At 43.8% G+C, this 21692-nt stretch overlaps 1 protein-coding gene across 1 annotated transcript in view; it reads right to left on the bottom strand.

Annotated features, from left to right (window-relative positions):
* Positions 1–21692, bottom strand: part of MID2 (midline 2) — a 100854-nt gene that overhangs the window by 20345 nt on the left and 58817 nt on the right. The window contains 2 exon segments of the mRNA XM_005657908.3: positions 5827–5975; positions 7761–7868. Coding sequence (XP_005657965.2) covers positions 5827–5975; positions 7761–7868 — 257 coding nt within the window.

Genomic DNA, 21692 nt, shown 5'->3' with positions numbered 1-21692 from the left:
CATGGCTCAGCAGTTAACAAACCTGATTAGTATCCATGAGGATGCGAGTTTGATCCCTGGCCTCACTCAGTGGGTTAAGGATCCAGTATTGAGGTAAGCTGTGGTGCAGGTCACAGATGCAGCTCAGATTGGGCGTTGCTGTGGCTGTGGTGTAGGCTGGCAGCTAGAGCTCCGATTCGACCCCTAGCCTGGGAATCTCCATATGCTTCAGGGACGGCCCTAAAAAGACAAAAAAAAAAAAAAAAAAAAAAAAAGAAAAAAAAAGAAAGAAAGAAAAAAGAAAAGAAAAGGATGGATGAGTGGTAGCCAACAATAGAGCAGAGAAAGCTGGATCAGGAAGCCAACAACATCAAGCTGATTTGGTGCCATAGACAGTTGAAAAGTTTGCGTGAGGAACAGCTAGACTGCCAGATCCTTCCTCATGCTGATGCCATACTAAAAGCAGTCTTAAAACCCTTTCCCTGCTTGGCTCCTGGAATAGTGGCAGCCAGACTTATAACCCTTCATCCCCTTCCAGAAACAAGAGACTGGTGGATTCTTTCTGGGGTGACTGACCCAAGAGAAAAACACCTACAGAAATGACACTTGGGGTCCACTCAATAAAAATCTGGCATTTTGCCTTATAATCCTAGAGCAAAGTTCACCAAGCAGCAAACTGTTCCCACACCCTCAGATCTTCCAGTCACCTTTTAGTGTTTAAATTCAAAAAGGCAGCGAAAAATTCCCCAAACACTTAGGTAAAGACAGAAACTAAAACAAACTAACAGAGCAAAGAAACATGGAGGAAACCAAGACAGTGCAGTTTAGAAAAAAAAAAAAACTTTAAAAATAATCATTAATGTCATCAGGAAGATAAACACATAGTTTGTGTACATAAAGCAGGGACAGAATACTAAAAAAAGAAGCAAAGATCAAGAAAGAGCTCTTATAAATAAAAATATGAATGCTTAAATTAAAATTTTAAAAGAAGGATTGGACGAAAAATTAAGGAAACATCTTAGAACACAAGACAAAATCATGGAAAATAGGAGACAAAAGATTTTTTTTTAATTAGAGGGAAAATCCAGTATGTCCAAAATCTAGCTAATTAGAGTCCCAGAAAGAGAGAAAAGGGGAGGAAATAATTAGCAAATTATAAAAGATAATTTCCTAGAACTAGAAGTCTTCAGATTGGTAAGACTCAGTTCCCAACAAAAATGAATGATAAAAGACCCATACCAAGGCATATTTTGGTGACATTTCAGAAGAAGTAGATTAACTATAAGACTTTCAAAGTTTCACATTTTGTAGTTCCTAGTGTGGCTCAGCAGGTTAAAGACTCAACATAGTCTCTGTGAGGATGCAGTTTCAATACTGGCCTCACTCATGGGTTAAGGATCTGGTGTTGCTGCAAGCTGCAGTGTAGGTCACAGGTGTGGCTCAGATCTGGTGTTGCTGTGGTGTAGGCCTCAGTTGCAGCTCTGATTCGACCCTTAGCCCAGGAACTTCCAGCTGTAAAAAGAAAAAAAATGCTTTAGATTTTTTTTCTTTTTCTTTTTTTTCTGCCACACCCATGGCATATGCAAGTTCCCTGGCCAAGGGTCAAATCTGAACCACAGCTATGACCTATGCCACGGCAACTCCAGATCCTTAACCCACTACTCCAGGCCAGGGATTGAACGTGCACCATCACAGAGACATCTTTGGATACTTAACCTGTTGCCCCACAGTGGGAACTCCAAAGCTTCAGATTTTTAAAATACAGGTCACATTCAAAAGATCAGGAATCAAAATAGCAACACAACATGGAAGTTAGGAGACAAGAGAGCCATGCCTACAAAGTCATAAGGAAAATTTATTTCCAACCTATCAAATTAGAAAATAAATTTTAAATATTCTTTAAACAAAAAATTCTCAAAAACTTATGTCCCTTGTACTTTTTCTTAGGAACCTAATAGGAAAATTTGTTCCAGCAAAATTAATGGATTAAAATGGTACATGAAGGGAAAAATCAGGTGGAACCCAATAGAGTCCCTAATTAAGAACAAAGGGCTGAAAACCCAAGAAACTAAGTAGATTGGAGTTCACAAGGCAGAGTACTGAAGAGGAGAAAGCTTCAGAGAGGATTCTAAAGACCTTCAGAGGGTTCACCTTTACTATCCAACAAAATACTGATCAACACATGCATGTGAGGAAATTGTCCAATGCCAGAGAAAGAGCCACCCAAAAATATTAGAGGGAACAATTCGTAATGCTCACAGGGGACCAGGAATAGTGTCTGTTCCCACCAGCTCAACCAGAAAAATCTCATGATTCATGGGGCACTCTGTAGAGGGTCTTGCCTCAGAAGTGAGGAAAAATTTCCCTTGGACTAAACACTGCTCTGATTCCACCTAACAAATCTTAAAAGCAAGACCTGAAAGAAACAAGATATTTTCAAGTAACTTAACTGCGTTCTAGAACAAAGTTTAGAAATATTTATAGGAATACAAAATACACAGCACCCAATGAGACAAAATTCACAATGTCTGGCATCCAATACCGGATGTGCAAAGAAGAAGAAAATAAAACCCATAATGAGGAGAAAAAAGCAACTAGTGGAACTGACCCAGAACTGACACAGGTATTAGAATTAGACATTAAAGCATTATTGTAACTGTATTCCATATGTTCAAAAAGCTAGAGAAAGGCTAAGTGTGTTAGATATATATATGGAAGATATAAAAAGACCTAAATTGAATTTCTAGAGGTGAAAACTACAATATCTGAGATGAAACTAGAGCAGCTAATGGCAGACTAGGCATTATAGAAGAAAAGGTTAGTAAGCTTGAAGACATATCATTTGAAACTATCAGAATGAAACACACAGAGAAAAAAAGGCTAAAAAAAATGAACAGAGCATTAGTGAGCTCAGGACAGCTTCAAGCAGCCTAATATACATATAATTGGAGTCCGTGTAAGAGCAGAAGGAGGTGGCATAAAAATATTTGAATAAATAACGCATAAAATTTTACCAAATTCACAGAAGCCAACTGTTAATACCTAAAATTGAAAAAATAGCAACATAAGGATATTATTTAGAAACATAAAGTTCTTGCCAATAGAAGCACCTAATAGAACTGAAATTGCTTGTCTTGGTTGTAAACATGCAAACTATAGTGCTAGACTCTATAGATCTGAATCCTGCCTCTGCCCCTAAACTAGTTGGTTGGCCCTAGAGGAGCCACATCACCTCTATGAGCCTCATTCTCTCTTTTGCAAAATGGGAATAATAATAGTGTCTATCTCATAAGGTTTTGGGCTGGTTAAGTGAGTTAATACTTATAAAGGCTTAAAATAATGTCCAACACAAAGTAAATGCCCAGTATTATTATTATTATTATTATTATTAGAGAGCTGAAATTGGGGATGAGAAGAGATTGCTATTTCTTGCTGTATTCTATTAACAACTTTTGACGAGCGAGGTACAAGTATTACCTTAACATATAAATAAATTTTAAATGTTTAAGAAGAGTAAATTAGAGGTAAAGATATGAAAATTCTTTCAGGAAGTTTGCTGTGAAGGGAAGGAGAGATGGCAATAGCTAGAGCATAAGGTAGTAGAAAGTTGTATTTTTTTTTTTTTTTTTTTTAGATAGGAGAGATACAAAAGTGGATGCGAGGTCAACTTGAGATGGGGCAAGATTGAAGCTATGGAAAAAAGAAGGTATGTGGCCAAAGCACAAATGAGGGGACATCTCTTCCATTTAACCAGAAGGAAAAGGAAAGTAATGGATGTCAGTATTCCAGCAGTTTGGTATAAGAAATTGAAGAATTTATCATTTCATATTTACCACTTTTTCGTTAAGATAGGATGTAAAGTCACCTGCTGAGTATGAACAGGAAGATAGCAGGGTTGGAATTTTGAGTTGAGTACAGAAAATTTTTTTCTTGTCTTTTTAGGGCTGCACCTGTGGCATATGGAGGGTCCCAGGCTAGGGGTCGAATCAGAGCTGTAGCTGCTGGCCTACACCACAGCCACAGCCACAGCCATGCCAGATCTGAGCCCTGTCTGTGACCTACACCACAGTTCATGGCAACACCAGATCCTTAACCCACTGAGCGAGGCCTGGGATTGAACCTATGTCCTCATGGATGCTAGTCAGATTTGTTTCCACTGAACCACAATGGGAACTCCGAGCACAGAAAATTCGAAATAGACTTTATGGAGACCAAGAAAAAAGAAAGCTGACCAAAGCAATTTCCAGTCAGTACTGAGGGCCCAGGTGAGATTAGAAAACATAAATTTATGGTGCAATAGTACCAGCATCTTTGGTTACATGATGTTCTCCAGCAAGGTTCTGCAACTCAACTATAGGCATGGAAAAGGTGGGAACAGACGGGCTGATTCAGGCTTGGGATCTTATTTGGTTGGTGCGATATAAAGACAGTGGGACAGGAGTTCCCGTCGTGGCTCAGTGGTTAACGAATTCGACTAGGAACCATGAGGTTGGGGGTTCGATCCCTGGTCTTGCTCAGTAGGTTCAGGATCCGGCGTTGTCGTGAGCTGTGGTGTGGGTTGCAGACGCGGCTCGGATCCCGCGTTGCTGTGGCTCTGGCGTAGGCCGGGGGCTACAGCTCCAATTCGACCCCTAGCCTGGGCACCTCCATATGCCGCAGGAGCGGCCCAAGAATTGGCAAAAAAAAAAAAAAGACAAAACAAAACAAAACAAAAGACAGTGGGACAATGGAACTGTGGATACTGAAACGAAAGTAGCTGAAGTGAGAAATCACAGACCCTAAATAGGCCAAAGGAAGAAACGAAGACAGTAGGTAGCAGTAGGTAGGTAGGTAGGTAGACAGTAGGTAGGAGTCAGGACTTAGGGGTTCTAATGAAGCCGAAGAATAAATGCACTGGAGAAAAACCAACAACTGTAAGTATAGAGGTTGTAATTAGAAAGCGGGATGTTTTAACTTATGATTTAAGCGTAATTTGGAGTGATGCTGAGGTTCAATAAATAGGGCAAGGAAGTGAGTGGGTGAAGTGTAGCAGAGGTGTGAGGGTCAGTAGAGGAGGAGACGGCAAGGAGACAGATGGCTAGAGGACCAGATGGGTCAGCCATGTGGATGCTGCTACCATGACCCAGAATGACGGCAGAAGCAATGGAAGGGATACTGTGAACCTGGAGCCAAAAAGTCTTCAGTGAATGAGAGGGCACTATAAGAAAGTCCAATCTGGTCTAATGAGCCCCTGCAGCCCCTCAAAACCTTGGCGACTCTACCGAACAAGTGATTCACTTTAGGTCTCGGATTCTTCACAAATGTTGTATAGATGGGCTTCTAAGGATCCGTGAGTCCTCTGAAGTTGTATGCAAAATTCTATATGTATATCTATATCTAATATGCATTTTTCCTCCTTGGGAAGTGGGTTCATGCCTTCCATTAAATGCTCAAAGGGGTGGCTAATGAAATAAAAGCCTAAGAGTTATTGCTCTCAAAGATTTATGTGAGGAAGAGCGAAATGGAAACGAGAGAAACTGCACGTGGACTTAGGAAGGGCACACACCTATCTGTGTGGCTGAAAGTTTCTCTGTCCCTCCACCAACGCCAGCACAGAAAGCTCCAGCCCTAAGTGGGCAGTGCAGAGCTACGGCTTGGCTAGGGCACAGGGTTGGCCGGGCATTGGAAGAACTGGGAGGCCGCAGAGACAGGGAGAAGGACATCTTCCACACTGAGGCTTAGTAACTAGCCCGCTGGTAAAATCTTCAGGTGGCAGCTGCTACATACATGCCTGAACAGAAGTGAGTGACTTTAAGCGGGCCTCTTTTCATAAGAGCAAGCATGTCAAAACGAACCTAAGGAACTCACCTCTCGGCAATATTTTTTGCAGATTGGAGGAACCGTGCCTGGTCATTTTCTTTCAGGATGTGCTCGGCTTGGTTGATGAGGACTGTTGACCGTTCAAGACACTGGCGGCAATTAGCAACCTGCTGTGCCAACTTTCTTAGTTTCATAACCTTAAAGAATTAGCAAAAGAAAATGCGATAACATATCCAGGGCTTAATTAAAAACGATAAAACAACATGAAGGCGATCTGCTGCAGTGATTCTAAAAATAAGAGCTATTCATATTCCATGGTTCCTGTGCTAGCCACTCGCCTTCTCCCCTCCCCTCCATGTCTGCTTTGCCAACCCCCCTCCCACATACTTACCCTGCAACATACTCGGTCACACACTTTAGGTTACCTGCCTCTTCTTTTCATTGCTCACATTAATTTTTTGATTATAAAAGCAATGAATGGCCATTATAGAAAATTTAGAAAATGAAAAATATAAAAAGAAACTCGAGGAGTTTTCTTGTGGCACAATGACGGGCATTTGGCAGTGTGCTGGCTAGGGTCACTGCTGTGGCCCAGGTCCCATCCCTGGCCCGGGAACTTCTGTATAGCGCAGGTATGGCAAAAAAAAAAAAAAAAAAAAAAAAGCAAAGAGGAGTTCCCTTCGTGGCTCAGTGGTTAATGAACCCGACTAGGATCCATGAGGATGCAGATTCCATCCCTGGCTTCGTTCAGTGGATTAAGGATCCAGCATTGCCGTGAGCTATGGTGTAGGTTCAGACACGGCTTGGATCCTGCGTTGCTGTGGCTGTGGCATAGGCTGGCAGCTGTAGCTCTGATTCAACCCCTAGCCTGGGAACTTCCCAATGTTGCAGGTGTGGCCCTAAAAAGCGAAAAGAAAAAAAGAAAGAAGAAAAGAAACCCTACCACCCAGAGATCACCACTGTTGACATTTTACTGTCAATACACTGTCATACACATTTAATATAAAGGACCTCTTTTTTTCTTTATGAATATCTACATTTCTATGTATTTATCTCTATAAGCATCTTCACACACACCTGTGCGTTCATAGGCCTGTGTTCTTGGAAACATCAATTCCTGTTAATTGGAACCACCCAGCATGGCACAGAGTAATGGTTCTCACTCCAAGCTCTCCTAAGTTCCCACACTGTACATACAGCAGGAGCTCATAATTGCTACACTGACCAGCAGACCCATAAGCGTAAAACCACACAGAGGCATGGAGGCTCACACTTGACCTTCTTGACCATGATTCTTCAGATCCCATGCTAAAAGCCTGGAAGTCCTCTCTCTCTCTTTCATCGTTTATATCTAATCTGTTGACAATTCCCACCATTTCCTTGCTAGCGATGCCTGTCATGCTCTTCTCTTTCATTTGTGCTGCCACTTCCCTGGTTTAGGCCTTCATCAATTCATGCCAAGAATCATTTCTCATCACTTGCTTTCCTGACTTCAGTACCATCCCATTCTGACCTACCCTGTACACCTCTGCCGTACCCATGAGTCTTCTCCTGTCCTAAGAAACTCAAATGGTTTCCCAGTACTTTTCAGATTAAGGCCAAAGGCCTTATAACAGAATTCATGATCCTTCCATAATTCCGGCCCATATTTCTACCATTACCTTTTTTTTTTTTCCTTTTAGTATACAACATATAGTAAAGCATCCATATCTGAAGTGTACAACTCAGTTTTTCGCATATACATACACCCACGTAACTACCAACTGGGTCAAGATATAGAGCAGTTCCAACATTCTAGAAGTGCTAACGCTTTTATTGGATTCATTGCACCAGGCCAAACATTGCTTCTTCTTTGCCTCCCTCCCTCAAACCTCATTTCTTCTCACGCTCATGATCCAAGTTCAAACTGGAATCATCGGGATAAAGCTCTGACATTTGTAAAGTCACCTGGGCCTTGGCCTCACTGAAGTGCTGTGCTTTACCTTCGTCTCTTTGATTTTGACAGCAATCATTTGCTTCCTCTGCTGGATGATCTCTACCAATTCGTCACATTCTTCCATAAGTTTGGCCTCATGCATAGCAGTATTCACCTGCCAAGAAAGTCCACAGTATTACACAGTGATTTCTGCCTTCGTCCCCTGCTGGCTCTCAAAGGTTCGGACTGACAGCTAAGCATGCATGACTTCTTCCATACCTCCCTCATAAGATCCACTCCTAGAAGAAGGGTAGAGATGATGATATTAATGATGCAAGGGCACTGAAGCACCACAGATAGGAGGCTCTCCAGTCTCTGGTAGATCATGATGGTTAATGGAAGGCTGGGCAGAAGGACAGATGAGATGGGGCCATGTTATTCCCACTGTACAATTCCCTTCCCTCCAGCACCCTGCCCTCCTGCTGTTCTTTTGGAAAGAGGGTAAGGAGACCGAAGTACATCAGGAAGAGACCACAGGCACAAGCATATTAAGATAACATTACCACAACAAATTTCTAACATCCTAACAAAATGGTGTTGCTTTCCTTTTTCCCCTCGAATTGTAAAATATATGAATGTAGAGCTATATCTTCACATTAAATATATGACTGTGCAGGAGTTCCCGTCATGGCTCAGTGGTTAACGAATAACCATGAGGTTGCGGGTTCAATCCCTGGCCTTGCTCAGTGGGTTCAGGATCCGGCGTTGCCATGAGCTGTGGTGTAGGTTGCAGACGTGGCTCTGGCGTAGGCTGGTGGCTACAGCTCCGATTGGACCCCTAGCCTGGGAACCTCCATATGCTGCAGGAGCGGCCCAAGAAATGGCAAAAAGACAAAAAAAAAAAAAAAAAAGAAAAAAAAATATATGGCTGTGTAGAGTGTCCCATAGTTGTCATCATGGCTTCGTAGATATTTCTTACCTTGGGCTGTCCAGTATCTGAATACCTTTCCTATTGGGGGATATTGGCTACATCAAAACATCTTTACTGCAAAGTCAGGGTTGGGGTGGGAAAAAAAAGCCACCCTTCTTCGCTGCCTTTCCATGTACTGACTTCTTCTGCCCATCTCTACCACTGTTGACATTAGAGGATATGAAGCCCCCAGATGGGCTGAAACGAGAGCCGAGGATCTTTGGGCTGCCTAAGTGTAAAGGGAAAATGAACTTACATCTTGTAAGCACTTAATGTGCCCAGCGCTTTATAGATAAATTATGTCATATTATTACCATAACCACTTTAAAACGTAGGAGCTAGTTTTATTTCCATTTCACAGCTGGGGAAACTGAGACTAAGAGAATTTCAGGGACTTGCTCAAGATGCCCCAGCTGGAAAGGGGTAAAGTCAGAATTCAAATCAAGAGGTTATCAAGTGAAACCCCTGGGCTGGCTAGGTGGGCAGGCAAGATTCCGTCTCCTTTCAGCAGCACACAGAGCGGTCACGCACGGACGCACAGTCATTCCAAGAGTCTATTCAAGGATCACTCGAGCAGAGCTCTAAAAAATGGTCAGATGTGCTTCCTTAGCAAGGTAGGGCTGCATTTCCAACAGCTAGCCCTCGTCATGGGGCTCCTTTACATACTCCAAGCCCAGCAAAGGACCTGTCACGGGACACTGCTGCCTCTATGGTCTCTGCTGGTCAATTCCACAATTGCTGAAATAAAATACGTGTGCTGAATTTCAGTCTTGTTCGGTTTTTTATTTCTGCTTGCCAGGAGGGACATGTCATCGTGAGAGCTTCCATTTATCCTGAATGAAAAGTCCCACTCTGGCCATTCGCATTCTTCTCCCAGACTCCTTGCCCTCTCCCTACCTTGGATCTACCTTTCTAAGACAGATAACATCACCATCCCCAGGAACTGCCACTCGTGTGAGAATAAGAGATGTATCTGGTGCTCCTGGGATCCAGGCTTAGAGTATTTGGAAACTTAAAGTAGTTCTCACTTACAGTTTCTCTTTAAGACTGCTGATGGTGGGGTGCACAAGGATGTAGAGCCTTATTTCTTATAATTCAGCCCTTAGACTCACCTTGATATAACACTCACTATATGCCAGGCGCTGCCCTAATCACTTTATATAATAGCTCTTTTGGTCATCAAAACAACCCCATGAAGGAGGAACCATCAGCCCCACTTTACAGATAAGGCAACCTGAGCACGCATTGATTAAGTGGCTTGCTCAAGGCCACACCCTAGGAAGCGGCAGAGGTGGGATTTGAACCCAGGGAGTCCAACTCTAAGCGTCCACACCTTTAACTATCACACTCTACCGCCTCTCTAGTCAAGTGTAACAAACTCTTGTCTTTGGTCTGTGACAACAGTCACCTCTTTTGCACCGTTCTTTTTTATGCTGTCCACTCATTCTCTTTATTCTTTTCAGACTACCTGTTGTTCCACTAGCAGGCCATACGCATCCATGTCTTGTGCCTTTGCTCAAGACTCTCTTTGCACTTGGAAAGTCATTTCATCCTTTGTTTATTTAGCAAAGGTCTACTTATCTTTCCAAGCCTTGCTCAAAGATTGTCACTTCTGAAACTTTTTCTCACCTACTTGGATACAATGGAGTCCCTATTTATAATCTCATGGCACTTTATGTACAATTCAATTATACCCTTTACTACCTTACAGGAATTTATTAGTTTTTCTTCCCTGATCAAACATGAACGCTGGAGGCCAGGGGCAGTGTCTTATTTGACTATAGCTCCAGCACAGTGACTGGCATATGGTTAGTGTTCAGTAAATATTTGTTGCCTTGAACTGAAAGGGGAGCAGTATCTCACTGCTTGCTAGACATGTCCACTTGGTTACTTAAACTCAGTTACAAGTTACCTTAAACTCAGTATGTCTAAAAAATACTCCTGTTCCCATCATGGCTCAGTGGTTAACGAATCTGACTAGGAACCACGAGGTTACAGGTTCAATCCCTGCCCTTGCTCAGTGTGTTAAGATCCCGTGTTGCCGTGAGCTGTGGTGTAGGTCGCAGACGCGGCTTGGATCTGGCATTGCTGTGGCTCTGGCGTAGGCCGATGGCTACAGCTCTGATTAGACCCCTAGCCTGGGAACATCCATATGCCACGGGTGTGGCCCTAAAAGACAAAAAAAAAAAAAAACAAAAAAAAAAACAAAAAAAAAAACACTCCTTATCTCCCCTCTAAATCCAGCTTCCACCCCTGATTTCCTCTATCATTACTGCACTCGCTCAAGTTCAGTTGCCTACATCACCCCCGCCCCCCGCATAAATTCACTGCAGTCCCAAAGTCCTGCCCTCCTTTTCTTTCCAATCTTACTAAAGTTCTTCCGGTAAGACAATGAGGCTCTAAGCAAGGAAATGATAATTTAATGCCCTTATCATCCTCTTGGACTATTATTGTAAATGCTTCATTCATTCATCCCCCTACTACCTGGATCTTTCCTCTGCTACCCACCCTCATAATCCATCCTATACCCTGAAACCAGGAAAAAGCATCACCATCCTCATCATCAACCATGAATTGATCATCCCTTATGGGCAATGCATTAGGCTCAGGCCCTGCCCTAAATAAATGTGCAGTCCAGAAGGTTTTATTATAAGGCCTTCAATTTAGTGGTTCCTTGGCCAATTTTATGGGGGAAACCCACATACACAAAAAACAAACAAGTCTAGGTAGCATTAGTGAAATACCAGTGAGAGATGCAGACTATCATCTATAGAAATTGAAGGGAAAAATCACTCTCAGGGGGGAAGTGAAGAAAAGATGCCTGAATGAAGAGGGACTTGAATTGAGCCTTGAAGATGGATAAGACTCGGATTTAAAAGGTTGGGGGGGGGGGAGTTCCCTTCGTGGCTCAGCGGGAATGAATCTGACTAGCATCCATGAGGACGCAGGTTCGATCCTTGGCCTTTCTCAGTGGGTTGAGGATCCGGTGTTGCAGTGAGCTGTGGTGTAGGTCACAGGTGCAGCTCGGATCCTGAGTTGCTGTGGCTGTGGCGTAGGCCAGCGGCTACAGCTCTGATTAGGCCCATAGCCTGGGAACCTCCATATGCCTCGAGTACAGCCCTAAAAAGACATGGAAAGAAGGAAAGAAGGGAAGGAAGGAAGGAAAGGAAGGAAGGAAGGAAGGAAGGAAGGAAGGAAGGAAGGAAGGAAGGAAGGAAGGAAGGAAGGAAGGAAGGAAGGGAGGGAACTTCTGAGCCAAGCAAACAAGATTTAATCTTACCCTTTAGACAATACGGTATCTTTGAAAAATTTTGTGGGGGGTACAAAAAGGATAAGATGGTGGGAGAATGCCCCAGTTTAATTTTTTTAAGAAGATGAACTGGCATTAATCTGGTAGGGGTTAATGGTAAGCACAGGGACAATTTAGGAGGCTATTGTGACGTGAACAGGGCCCAGCCAAGGAGAGTAATAGGAACTGAAATGAAAGGTCAAATATGAGAAGCACTCCCTTGCTTGAAAAATCTTCAATTAGACAGCAAGCTCCTTGAGGAAAGGTTTTGTGCCACTTTGTTGCTCCTGCTGTAAGAGGCACAATGCCTTAAACACACACACACCCACACCCACACACCCCCCCCACACACCACTTAGGAAACATTTGCTCATTGATTTAGCAAAGTGAAACATTCAAACATTTTGTAGAGAAAATGTAGATTGAAGTCAGGGAGCTTGGGTGGGGTTTGGACAGTTGCATCAGGCAAGATAAAACTGCCAGATGCAACTAGGAGAGCAGACAGTTGGCTGAAGAGGCAAAATCCCAACCGCAAGGTAAAGCAGTGACATTAAAATCTTTCCATGTCAAGAAACAGCCCAAAAGGGCAAGGTCTTTTAAGTGTTTTCTGAACGGGAAATACTCTAGGGAAAATCTGTCTGTATGATGTGAATAAAACATTTCAAATTGCTTGGAAGGCACTTGAAAACCCTGGTATTTTCCTTGTCTGCAGTTTCCTTTGAAAATACAATGAGGTTATTTCACTTGGTTGTTAACTCTCAGTTGAAACAACTAGGGTTATCTTGATAAGCATTCTTGGTTGGTTGGCTGGTTCATTGGTTAATTGGTTGGTAGTTTGTGGAAGACTCCAGATTTTTCTCTGAACTTTGTTTTTTGGTTTGGATTAGTGTGTTTGACTAAATGGCTTTATGTCTGTGGAAAAACCTATCCTCTTTGAAAATACTGATCTTGGCAACCTACTTGTCTAAAGGAGGAGCAGTTGCTGCTGTTTAAGACTGAGCCTCAGGAAGTTCCCATTGTGACTCAGCGGTTAGCAAACATGACTAGTATCCATGAGGACGCAGGTTCGATCCCTGGCCTTGCTCAGTGGGTCGGGGATCTGGTGTTGCCATGAGCTGTGGTGTAGTTCGCAGACATGGCTCAGATCCCTCGTTGCTGTGGCTGTGGTGTAGACCAGCAGCTGCAGCTCCGATTCGACTCCTAGCCTGGGAACCTCCATATGCAGAGGGTGTGGCCCTAAAAAGACAAAAAAAAAAAAAATACTGAGTCTCAGGGCCAGCCTCCCAAGGCCTACGCACTAGGGAACACAGGCTTTCCTGTTCTAAGTCTCCAGGTCTCCTCTGCTCTGTGCTCTCTTCTTTCTTCCCAAAGGCAGCAAGAATTTAACTCCCACGTTTCTTTCCAGCTGCCCACTCTATTTCCTATAGTTCTTTCTGACCTAGCATCCCAAAGGTTAAAGCCAGAGGGAGCGCTAGTCTTCCCCAATTTCCACTCTTCCTTGACACAAACACACGCATCCCCTTTTGAGGGATTTTCTTGCAGCTCACTACAAGGAAATAAATACATTGCCAAGGTTTAAAAGACTGCAAAAAGTTATTTTGGGGGGAGTTCCTCTGTGGTGCAGCAGGTTGGAGATCTGGCACTGTCACAGCTGTGGCACAGGGTGCACCTGCAGCTTGGGTCTGATCCCTGGCCCAGGAACTTCCACATACTGTGAAGTGTGGCCCCCCAAAAAAAAGTTATTTTGGGAGATTTCATTGTGGCTCAGCGGAAACAAATCAGACTAGCATCCATGGGGGCAGAGGTTTCATCCCTGGCCTCGCTCAGTGGGTTAAGGATCCAGCGTTGCCATGAGCTGTGGCGTAGGTTGCAGATGTGGGTCGGATCCTGCGTTGCTGTGGCTGGGATGTAAGCCAGTGGTTAGAACTCTGATTTGAGCCCTAGCCTGGGAACCTCCATATGCCGCGGATCTGGTCCTAAAAATACTTTTTAAGTTATTTTGGCAATTGTTTCTATTCCATATTGAAATGTAAATGGACCTAACCTTTTAACCCTTCCCTTCTTTTAGGGAGCTTATTTGATAGTTTCTTGGGAGACCCCCCCCCACACTCATTCTATAGGTTTGTTTTTTTGTTTTTGTTTTTGTTTTTTTGACTGTGCCCACGCCAAGTGGAAGTTCCCGGACCAGGGATTAAACCCATGCCACAGCAGTGACCTGAGTGGCTGCAGTGACAACATTGGATCCTTAACCCACTGAGCCACAAGGGAACTCCTCTATAGATCTTTGATCCCTGGGTTTAAACTTCATCAGCCTTTCCTCTAACCCACCCCCACGAAAAGTGCTCCACTTATTCCATCCCCTCAGCTCAGCCACGTCCATCAGTCCTGCACAGCACTGTGCAGGAGTTTACACAGAACTGAGATTTCATGTTCAAGTGGAAAAAAATATGTATGAAGTAGTGGATGAGCCCTCTACCCAGATTCAAGTGCAATTTATTTACATGGTAATAGAACTCCATTTTGGTATGTCCATCTCAGTATCCTCCACTCTAAAAAGCCAATGCCAGCCTAGTTTATCCCCTGAAATCTTTAGCACAAACAGATCTTCCCCTTCCACCTAGAAGGTTTGAAATGCCAGCATTAAAGATCACTTGGGGGAGTTCCCATTGTGGCTCAGTGGTTAACGAATCCAACTAGGAACCATGAGGTTGCGGGTTCGATCCCTGGCCTTGCTCAGTGGGTTAAGGATCCAGCATTGCCGTGAGCTGTGGTGTAGGTTGCAGATGCGGCCTGGATCTGGCGTTGCTGTGGCTCTGGTGTAGGCCAGTGGCTATAGCTTCGATTGGACCCCTAGCCTGGGAACCTCCATATGCTGCGGGAGCGGCTCAAGAAATGGCAAAAAGACAAAAAAAAAAAAAAATTCACTTGGGGAAGTTTTTATTTCGGCCAACACTTAGTGAGTGCCTACACTATGCACAAGGCCCTACATGGGTTCCTTGAGTGGGATCCAACTGATGAAAATGACTCAGCTTCTGCCTTCAAGGCACTTAGAGTCTAGCGTAGAAGATGAGAGTGAATTCCGCTAATTACAACTTAATGAATAGCAGGACAAGTATAAGAATACAAATAAAGCTCTAGGAGAGCATAAAGAAGAGAAGGGAAAAGAGTTTGGCCTGTGGAAAAGGACAGTCAGGGAATTGGGGAAGGTCTCATGTAGCTTAGCTGGTGTTGAAGGACAAACAAGACTTGGGCAGGCAGCAATGAGGCTTAAGGGGAGGGGTTCCTGTCGTGGCTCAGTGGTTAACGAATCCGACTAGGAACCATGAGGTTGCGGGTTCGATCCCTGGCCTTGCTCAGTGGGTTAACGATCCGGCGTTGCCGTGAGCTGTGGGGTAGGTCGCAGACGCGGCTCAGATCCCGCGTTGCTGTGGCTCTGGCGTAGGCTGGCAGCTACAGCTCCGATTGGACCCCTAGCCTGGGAACCTCCATATGCCGCGGAAGCAGCCCAAGAAATGGCAAAAAGACAATAAAAAGGGTGGGGGGAGAGAATTCCAGGCAGAATAACATGAGCCAAACCACAGCAGGAAAGCAGAGAAGGGGCAAAGCAGATGAGCCTGACGGATGCAAGGGAGGGAAATACGGCTAGAAATGGAGACAGTGGCTAGATGAAGGAGAGCTTTGCTGTCATTTGGAGTCTGAACGTAACAGGATAAAATGTCAGGATCTTAAGACCATAGTACCCCCTTAATCATCACTAAGTAACATCTTAGTTGAGACCGAGGTGGAGAGAAGAACTCAAAGACGCAGAAGGGCACAGCAAATTTCTCACTTTCCATTCTCGCCCAGGACCACTCAGGTGACCAACATGCTACATTCTCAGACTCCCAAACGTCAGAGAAAAGAGGCTGAGGGCTTTGTTCAATGAGCAGCCACTTTCTGTGCAAAGGACAGGATGAGGAAAAGTGAGAGGTAAATTGGACATCTGACAGATTATCCAAGAGTCGTTACAAACAACTGTGTCACCTTGCTGAGCTGCAAACGCATTCATTACCCCCTTTTAACAACACACCAGAGAAAATGCAGTGTTCTTTCTGTGACTATGAGTTTGGTTTTTTCAGATTCTTTGATGATGTTTAACAAGATTGTATTGTACACTCGAAAGTTTCTAAGAGAGTGGATCTTTTTGCCGGCCACAGCCACAGCAACGCGGGATCCGAGCCACGTCTGCGACCTATACCACGGCTCATGGCAACGCCAGATCCTTAACCCGCTGAGGGAGGCCAGGGATAGACCCCGCATCCCCATGGATCCTAGTTGGGTTCATTAACTGCTGAGCCGCGAAGGGAACTCAGAGTGGATCTTAAATGTTCTCACCACACATGCGTAACTATGTGAGGTGATGGTTGTGTTAACTAAGCTTATCGTGGTCATCTTATGACACGACCATCTTATATGTGTTCATCTTATATGCTTATATATTAGCATATCAAATCATCACATTGCACACCTTAAACTTACACAATGTTATATGTCAATTATATCTCAACAAAGCTGGGAAAAAAAAGCAAGAAAACATGATGTTTCTGATGCCGATGCTGCATGTACTGTGAGAGCATCTAAGCCAAGATGTTAATCTGGATCACACTTTAAGGGACAGCAGCACATACATACTACCTCCACAGTCCTTTGTATCAAGAAAGTTCAAATCGGGAAGTTCCCGTTGTGACACAGCACACATGAATCCGACTAGGAACCATGAGGTTGCAGGTTCGATCCCTGGCCTCGCTCAGTGGGTTTAAGGATCCTGCGTTGCTGTGAGCTGTGGTGGAGGTCGCAGAGGCAGCTTGGATCTGGCGTGGCTGTGGCTGTGGTGTAGACCAGCAGCTGTAGCTCCGATTCGACCCCTAGCCTGGGAACCTCCATATGCTGCAGGTGCAGCCCTAAAAATAAGAAAAAAAAAAGGTTCAAATGTGTATAAAAGGAAGAGGAAGATGAGACATCTTCTTTGTTTTCTAAAGCAAAATTCTACAACATTTCAAAGATGATTCTGCTGGCTTTACATAAAAAGAATTAAATGAAGCGGGGCTGTTTTTTTTAATGGATTTTATCTGTTTCATTTGATTTGGAGGGAGGGTGCTCACTTAACAGACTGGGGAATATGTAAAGCTATTAATAAGATTCTGTACTGGAGGAACTGGAGCTTAGGAGACAAAAAAAAAATAAATTGCTGAGGCAGAGTTAAGCAACCGACTGCCTCAGTGCCTACATTTAATTTTTTGGCAGAGGAGTGGATGAGGGGTTGCGGGGCAGAGGTAGGTGGGGAATGGGAGCATCAAAGCCATAAATATGGTGTGGGAGTTCCCTTCGTGGCTCGGTGGTTAAGGAACCCGACTAGGATCCACGAGGTTGCGGGTTCGATCCCTGGCCTCCCTCAGTGGGTTAAGGATCCGGCGTTGGGTCACTGCTATGTTATGGGCTCGATCCCTGAGGATGCATGCCATAGGTGTGGCCCCCAAAATGCATATAATGTAACATGTAGAACATATATAATGCACACACACGTATATCGACATGCACACACACATTTTCCATGTTTACTTACCGAGTTTAATGAACAAAAATTTTGGCAACACAGAGAGAGGATAATTGGCTCTATATACATGTCTTAGGAATGGCCTAGTGCCGGGTGGCAATTCTGTGTTAGTTTTAGAATCCCTCAGGGATCAGACCTCCAAGCCTTGGTAGCCTTAGGGCTAGTTATTTTCTCCCCCCATATTCTCCTTCTACACAAGGTAGCTATTTAGAACAGGCAAGAAGTGGGAGAGGTATTATACACACGCGCGCACACACACACACACGCACATGCACACACATATATATATCCTACATGAAATGAAGCAGAAACCTCCTTTCTATATCTTCAGAACCGTAAAATTGTTAAATCTTAAAAGGACTGAAGTAAGCATCCATTTCTAGCCTCTTATTTTATAGATAGAAACGTGAGGCCTAGAGAGAAGGGCTTACTCAACATCATAGTACGATCAATGACAGGGCACGGCTGGAGCCAGAGCTTTCGCTCCCCATCCAGTGTTCTTTCCACTCCACTACTTGTTTTGTGAAGCATAGTACTTGCTTATAACCCCCTCTGAAGCTATAAAACTCTCTGGATCTCACCCTTGTGAATTTAGCCTATAAATATGAACATTTATATCTACACACACACACACGCACACACAAACTTGCAGGGATGTTCGTAACAGCTTTATGGGTCTTAGCCAAAAACTGGAAACAACTGAAATGCTCTTCAGTGGGGGCACAGATAAACGAATTGTGGATCATCAACGATAAAAAAAAAATGTAAACCATTGATGCACACAACCTGAATGTATCTCAGAGGCATGATGATGAGTGACATAAACAAATCATAATATGTTGCATACTGCATGATTCCATTTATGTAACATTCCACAAATTACAAAATTATCGTGATGAAGAACAGATCCGTGGCTGCCAGGGGGGCAGATGTGACTGCAAAGAAGTAGCACAAATGAGGTTTTAGGGGTAATGAGATTGTACTGTTCTCATTATGGTGGTAGTTACACGAATCTATACATGTGATGACATTTATGGAACTACACACATTCCCCCCCGCCCCTCCAAAAGGCTGAGTACATGTTAAAAACTGATGAAATCTGCATGTGGTCTGTAGCTTGCTTAGTAGAATATTGTACCAATGATAACTTCCTAATTGCGAGAGTTATGTGGTTATGTAAGATGTTAACACTGGGGAAGAATATATGGATGGTGTGTTGGAACTCTATTATTTTAGAACCTTCTATATGAGCTTAAACTTATTTCAAGAATTAAAAGAAAAAGAAAAACTTTAGAAGTCCCATAATGGTTTAGACAGATCGGGTGAACCAACATTTATAAATTTTTCTGAAGTTATAACTAGATATTTTTAGGCCTTTGCTCAAATGGCGTCTCATCTCATACCCACTTGGCATCCTAGTTGATTTTTATCCATAACATGTATAACTCCTAATAAAAATATATTTATTGTGTGTCTCCCCCAGCTAGCACATAAGCTTCGTAATCTTAAGGACTTTGTTTTATTCACTACTGTATTCCCAACACCTAGAATAATGCCTGGCACACTGTGGGTAGTCAACAAATATTTGTGGAATTAATGAACGAATGTGAGTATGTTGGCCCTGAAATAAAGAGAGAATGAAAAATTGTATACTAGGTCACATGTCTTCATTACAAGAGGCAAATTTCCCTTACATTTTCTTTTTATACAATTACTCAAAATGGTAATTTGGCTCTGCCATTTACATATGGTTTGCCACATTATGGAAGATTTTCAAAGATGCTGAAACAACCACCTAGGTGCTAGGAGATCACATATTCTGAAATGGTTCCTCACCCAATGTTAAAAGAAGGAAAGAGTTACCTCTCTTGTGAAACTGGCTGTGCTTTACTCATCCCTGGGGTGCATAAAGGATTGTACTGACAACAGCTAGCCACCAGAGGGCAGTGTTTATTTAATTATCCTTTCTCAGCACCTATTGTGTCCCAAGCCATGTGCTGGGTATAAAAAAAGTGGATAGGCCACAGTACCCACTAAGTTTAAGGTCTGGTGGGGAGACAAATAGGTATATAGAAGTGCTATGATGAATGTACATATACGGGAGTTCCCGTCATGGCTCAGCAGTAACGAACCCCACTGGTATCCATGAGGACGCGGGTTTGATCCCTGGCCTCGCTCAGTAGGTAAAGGATCTGGCATTGCCGTGAGCTGTGGTGTAGGTTGCAGAAGCGGCTGGGATCTGGCGTTGCGGTGGCTCTGGCGTAGGCTTGCAGCTGTAGCTCTGATTCGACCCCTAGCCTGGGAACCTCCATATGCCATGGGTGTGGCCCTAAAAAGACCAAAGAATATAGATAGATAGATAGATAGATAGATAGGGTTCTCCAGGTACACAGGGGAAGAACTCCTGAACCAGATTAGGGAGAAGGAGAGGGATACAGAGCATGTGTGATGGCTTCCTGGAGGAGGAGATGCCCAAGCTGAGCCTTAGGAGATAAGCATTCGCCAGCCAGGAGCAAAGGGGAGGGGTGCAAGTTCTCTGAGGACAGGTGCCATGTTCACACTGTGCTTCCAATGCTTGGCCCAAGGCAGAGATATGCTTTAATACTTGCAGAGTGAATGAACCAGGTATAAAGTGCAGGTAGTGAAAAGCGTATGCTCAAGGCAGACAGGGTCCAGATCATAATGGGTCTTAGAAACCTTTATCTTAATGGTGATGGGGAACCACTGAAGGGTTTGTGGTAGGGGCGTGGCATGTGGGCTTTGCATTTTAAAAAGCTCATTCCCACAACAATGTGGAAAATGGATTAAAGGGGGACAGCATGAGTCAGAGAGACCAGTTAGGAACTGTGGTTTCCACAATGAATGTGGCACAGTCATGGCCACTGCCTTTAAGAAACTTGCTGTCCAATGAAGGAAACGAGATGGAATCAGGTAACTGCAACAGAGCAAAGCAGGCAGTGGGTGCAACAGAGGCGAGGCACTGGCCATTCTGCCCGTGGTCAAGCAGTCAGTGCGTGGCAGAGACAGTTCCAAAACCCAGGTTTCCTGATTCTGAGTCTAGGGCTCTTCCCCAAGCCCTCCTTTTCACTGGCTTTCACAATCACAGACTTATGTAATGGAAGGAGAGCAGGGCAAGCCAGTGAATGATTAGGCATTCTTTAGCCTCAGACTAGACTGTAGGGAGCATTTAGCCCTTCTTTGTACTCAAGTCTGACGTAAGCATCCCTGCCCAAGACCTCTGTTTCTGGGAGACGGCTGTGGTATCCTGATTCTTTTTTTTTTTTTTTTTTTTTTTTGGTCTTTTTAGGGCTGCACCCATGGCATATGGAGGTTCCCAGGCTAGGGGTCAAATCTGAGTTGTAGCCACTGGCCTAGACCACAGCCACAACAACGCCTGATCAGAACTGCATCTGCCACCTACACCACAGCTCACGGCAATGCCAGATCCTTAACCCACGGAGTGAGGCCAGGGATCGAACCTGCGTCCTCAAGGATGCTAGTCAGAATTGTTTCCACTGAGCCATGACGGGAACTCCTGTATCCTGATTCTTTCTGCATACATCCAGTGCAAGAAATCTACTGTGAGAGCCAAGGAAATTCACACAGTGACAGCTAAGGTCAGGGAAGGCATCATTCTGAGAAAGAAGTCATTTTTATGAGACAGGGCACTTCAGATGACAAAAGGGAAAAAAAAAATCAGGGGTTATCTTTAGGGAACCAAAGACCAAACTGAAAATGGAAAATCCTTACAAAGAATGGGCTTTGAAGTCAGACAGCCCCAGGTTAGGCTCCTAGCTCTGCTGCTTATCAACAACCTGTCTGGTCTGGGGCAAGCAGCCTAAGGTTCCTCCTCTGTAAATGAGCATCCTATTAGTATCTAGCCTCGTAGGGTTTTATACATGTTTATTAAATAACAGAAATAAAGCGCCCAATACATTTTCTGATATATAATCGGTAGCCGAAAAGTTGCTTTTTTGTTTTGTTTTGACTACCACTGCTCTGACGACGATGGTGACTACTGCTAAAACCACTGTATCTTCTGGGGTTTTCTGCAGAACAAACAGGCGGGCACTGTTTGATCATCTGGTTTGTTTTTATTCAGTTTCTGCTTCTGTTTTGCTTTCTGGAACACACTGGGTCACGATTT

The sequence above is a fragment of the Sus scrofa genome, chromosome X (genome assembly GCF_000003025.6).
Source record: "Sus scrofa isolate TJ Tabasco breed Duroc chromosome X, Sscrofa11.1, whole genome shotgun sequence".
Classification (NCBI taxonomy): domain Eukaryota; kingdom Metazoa; phylum Chordata; class Mammalia; order Artiodactyla; family Suidae; genus Sus; species Sus scrofa.
Note: the sequence above shows the minus strand (reverse complement) of the source record. Positions and strands in the feature narration are given on the sequence as shown.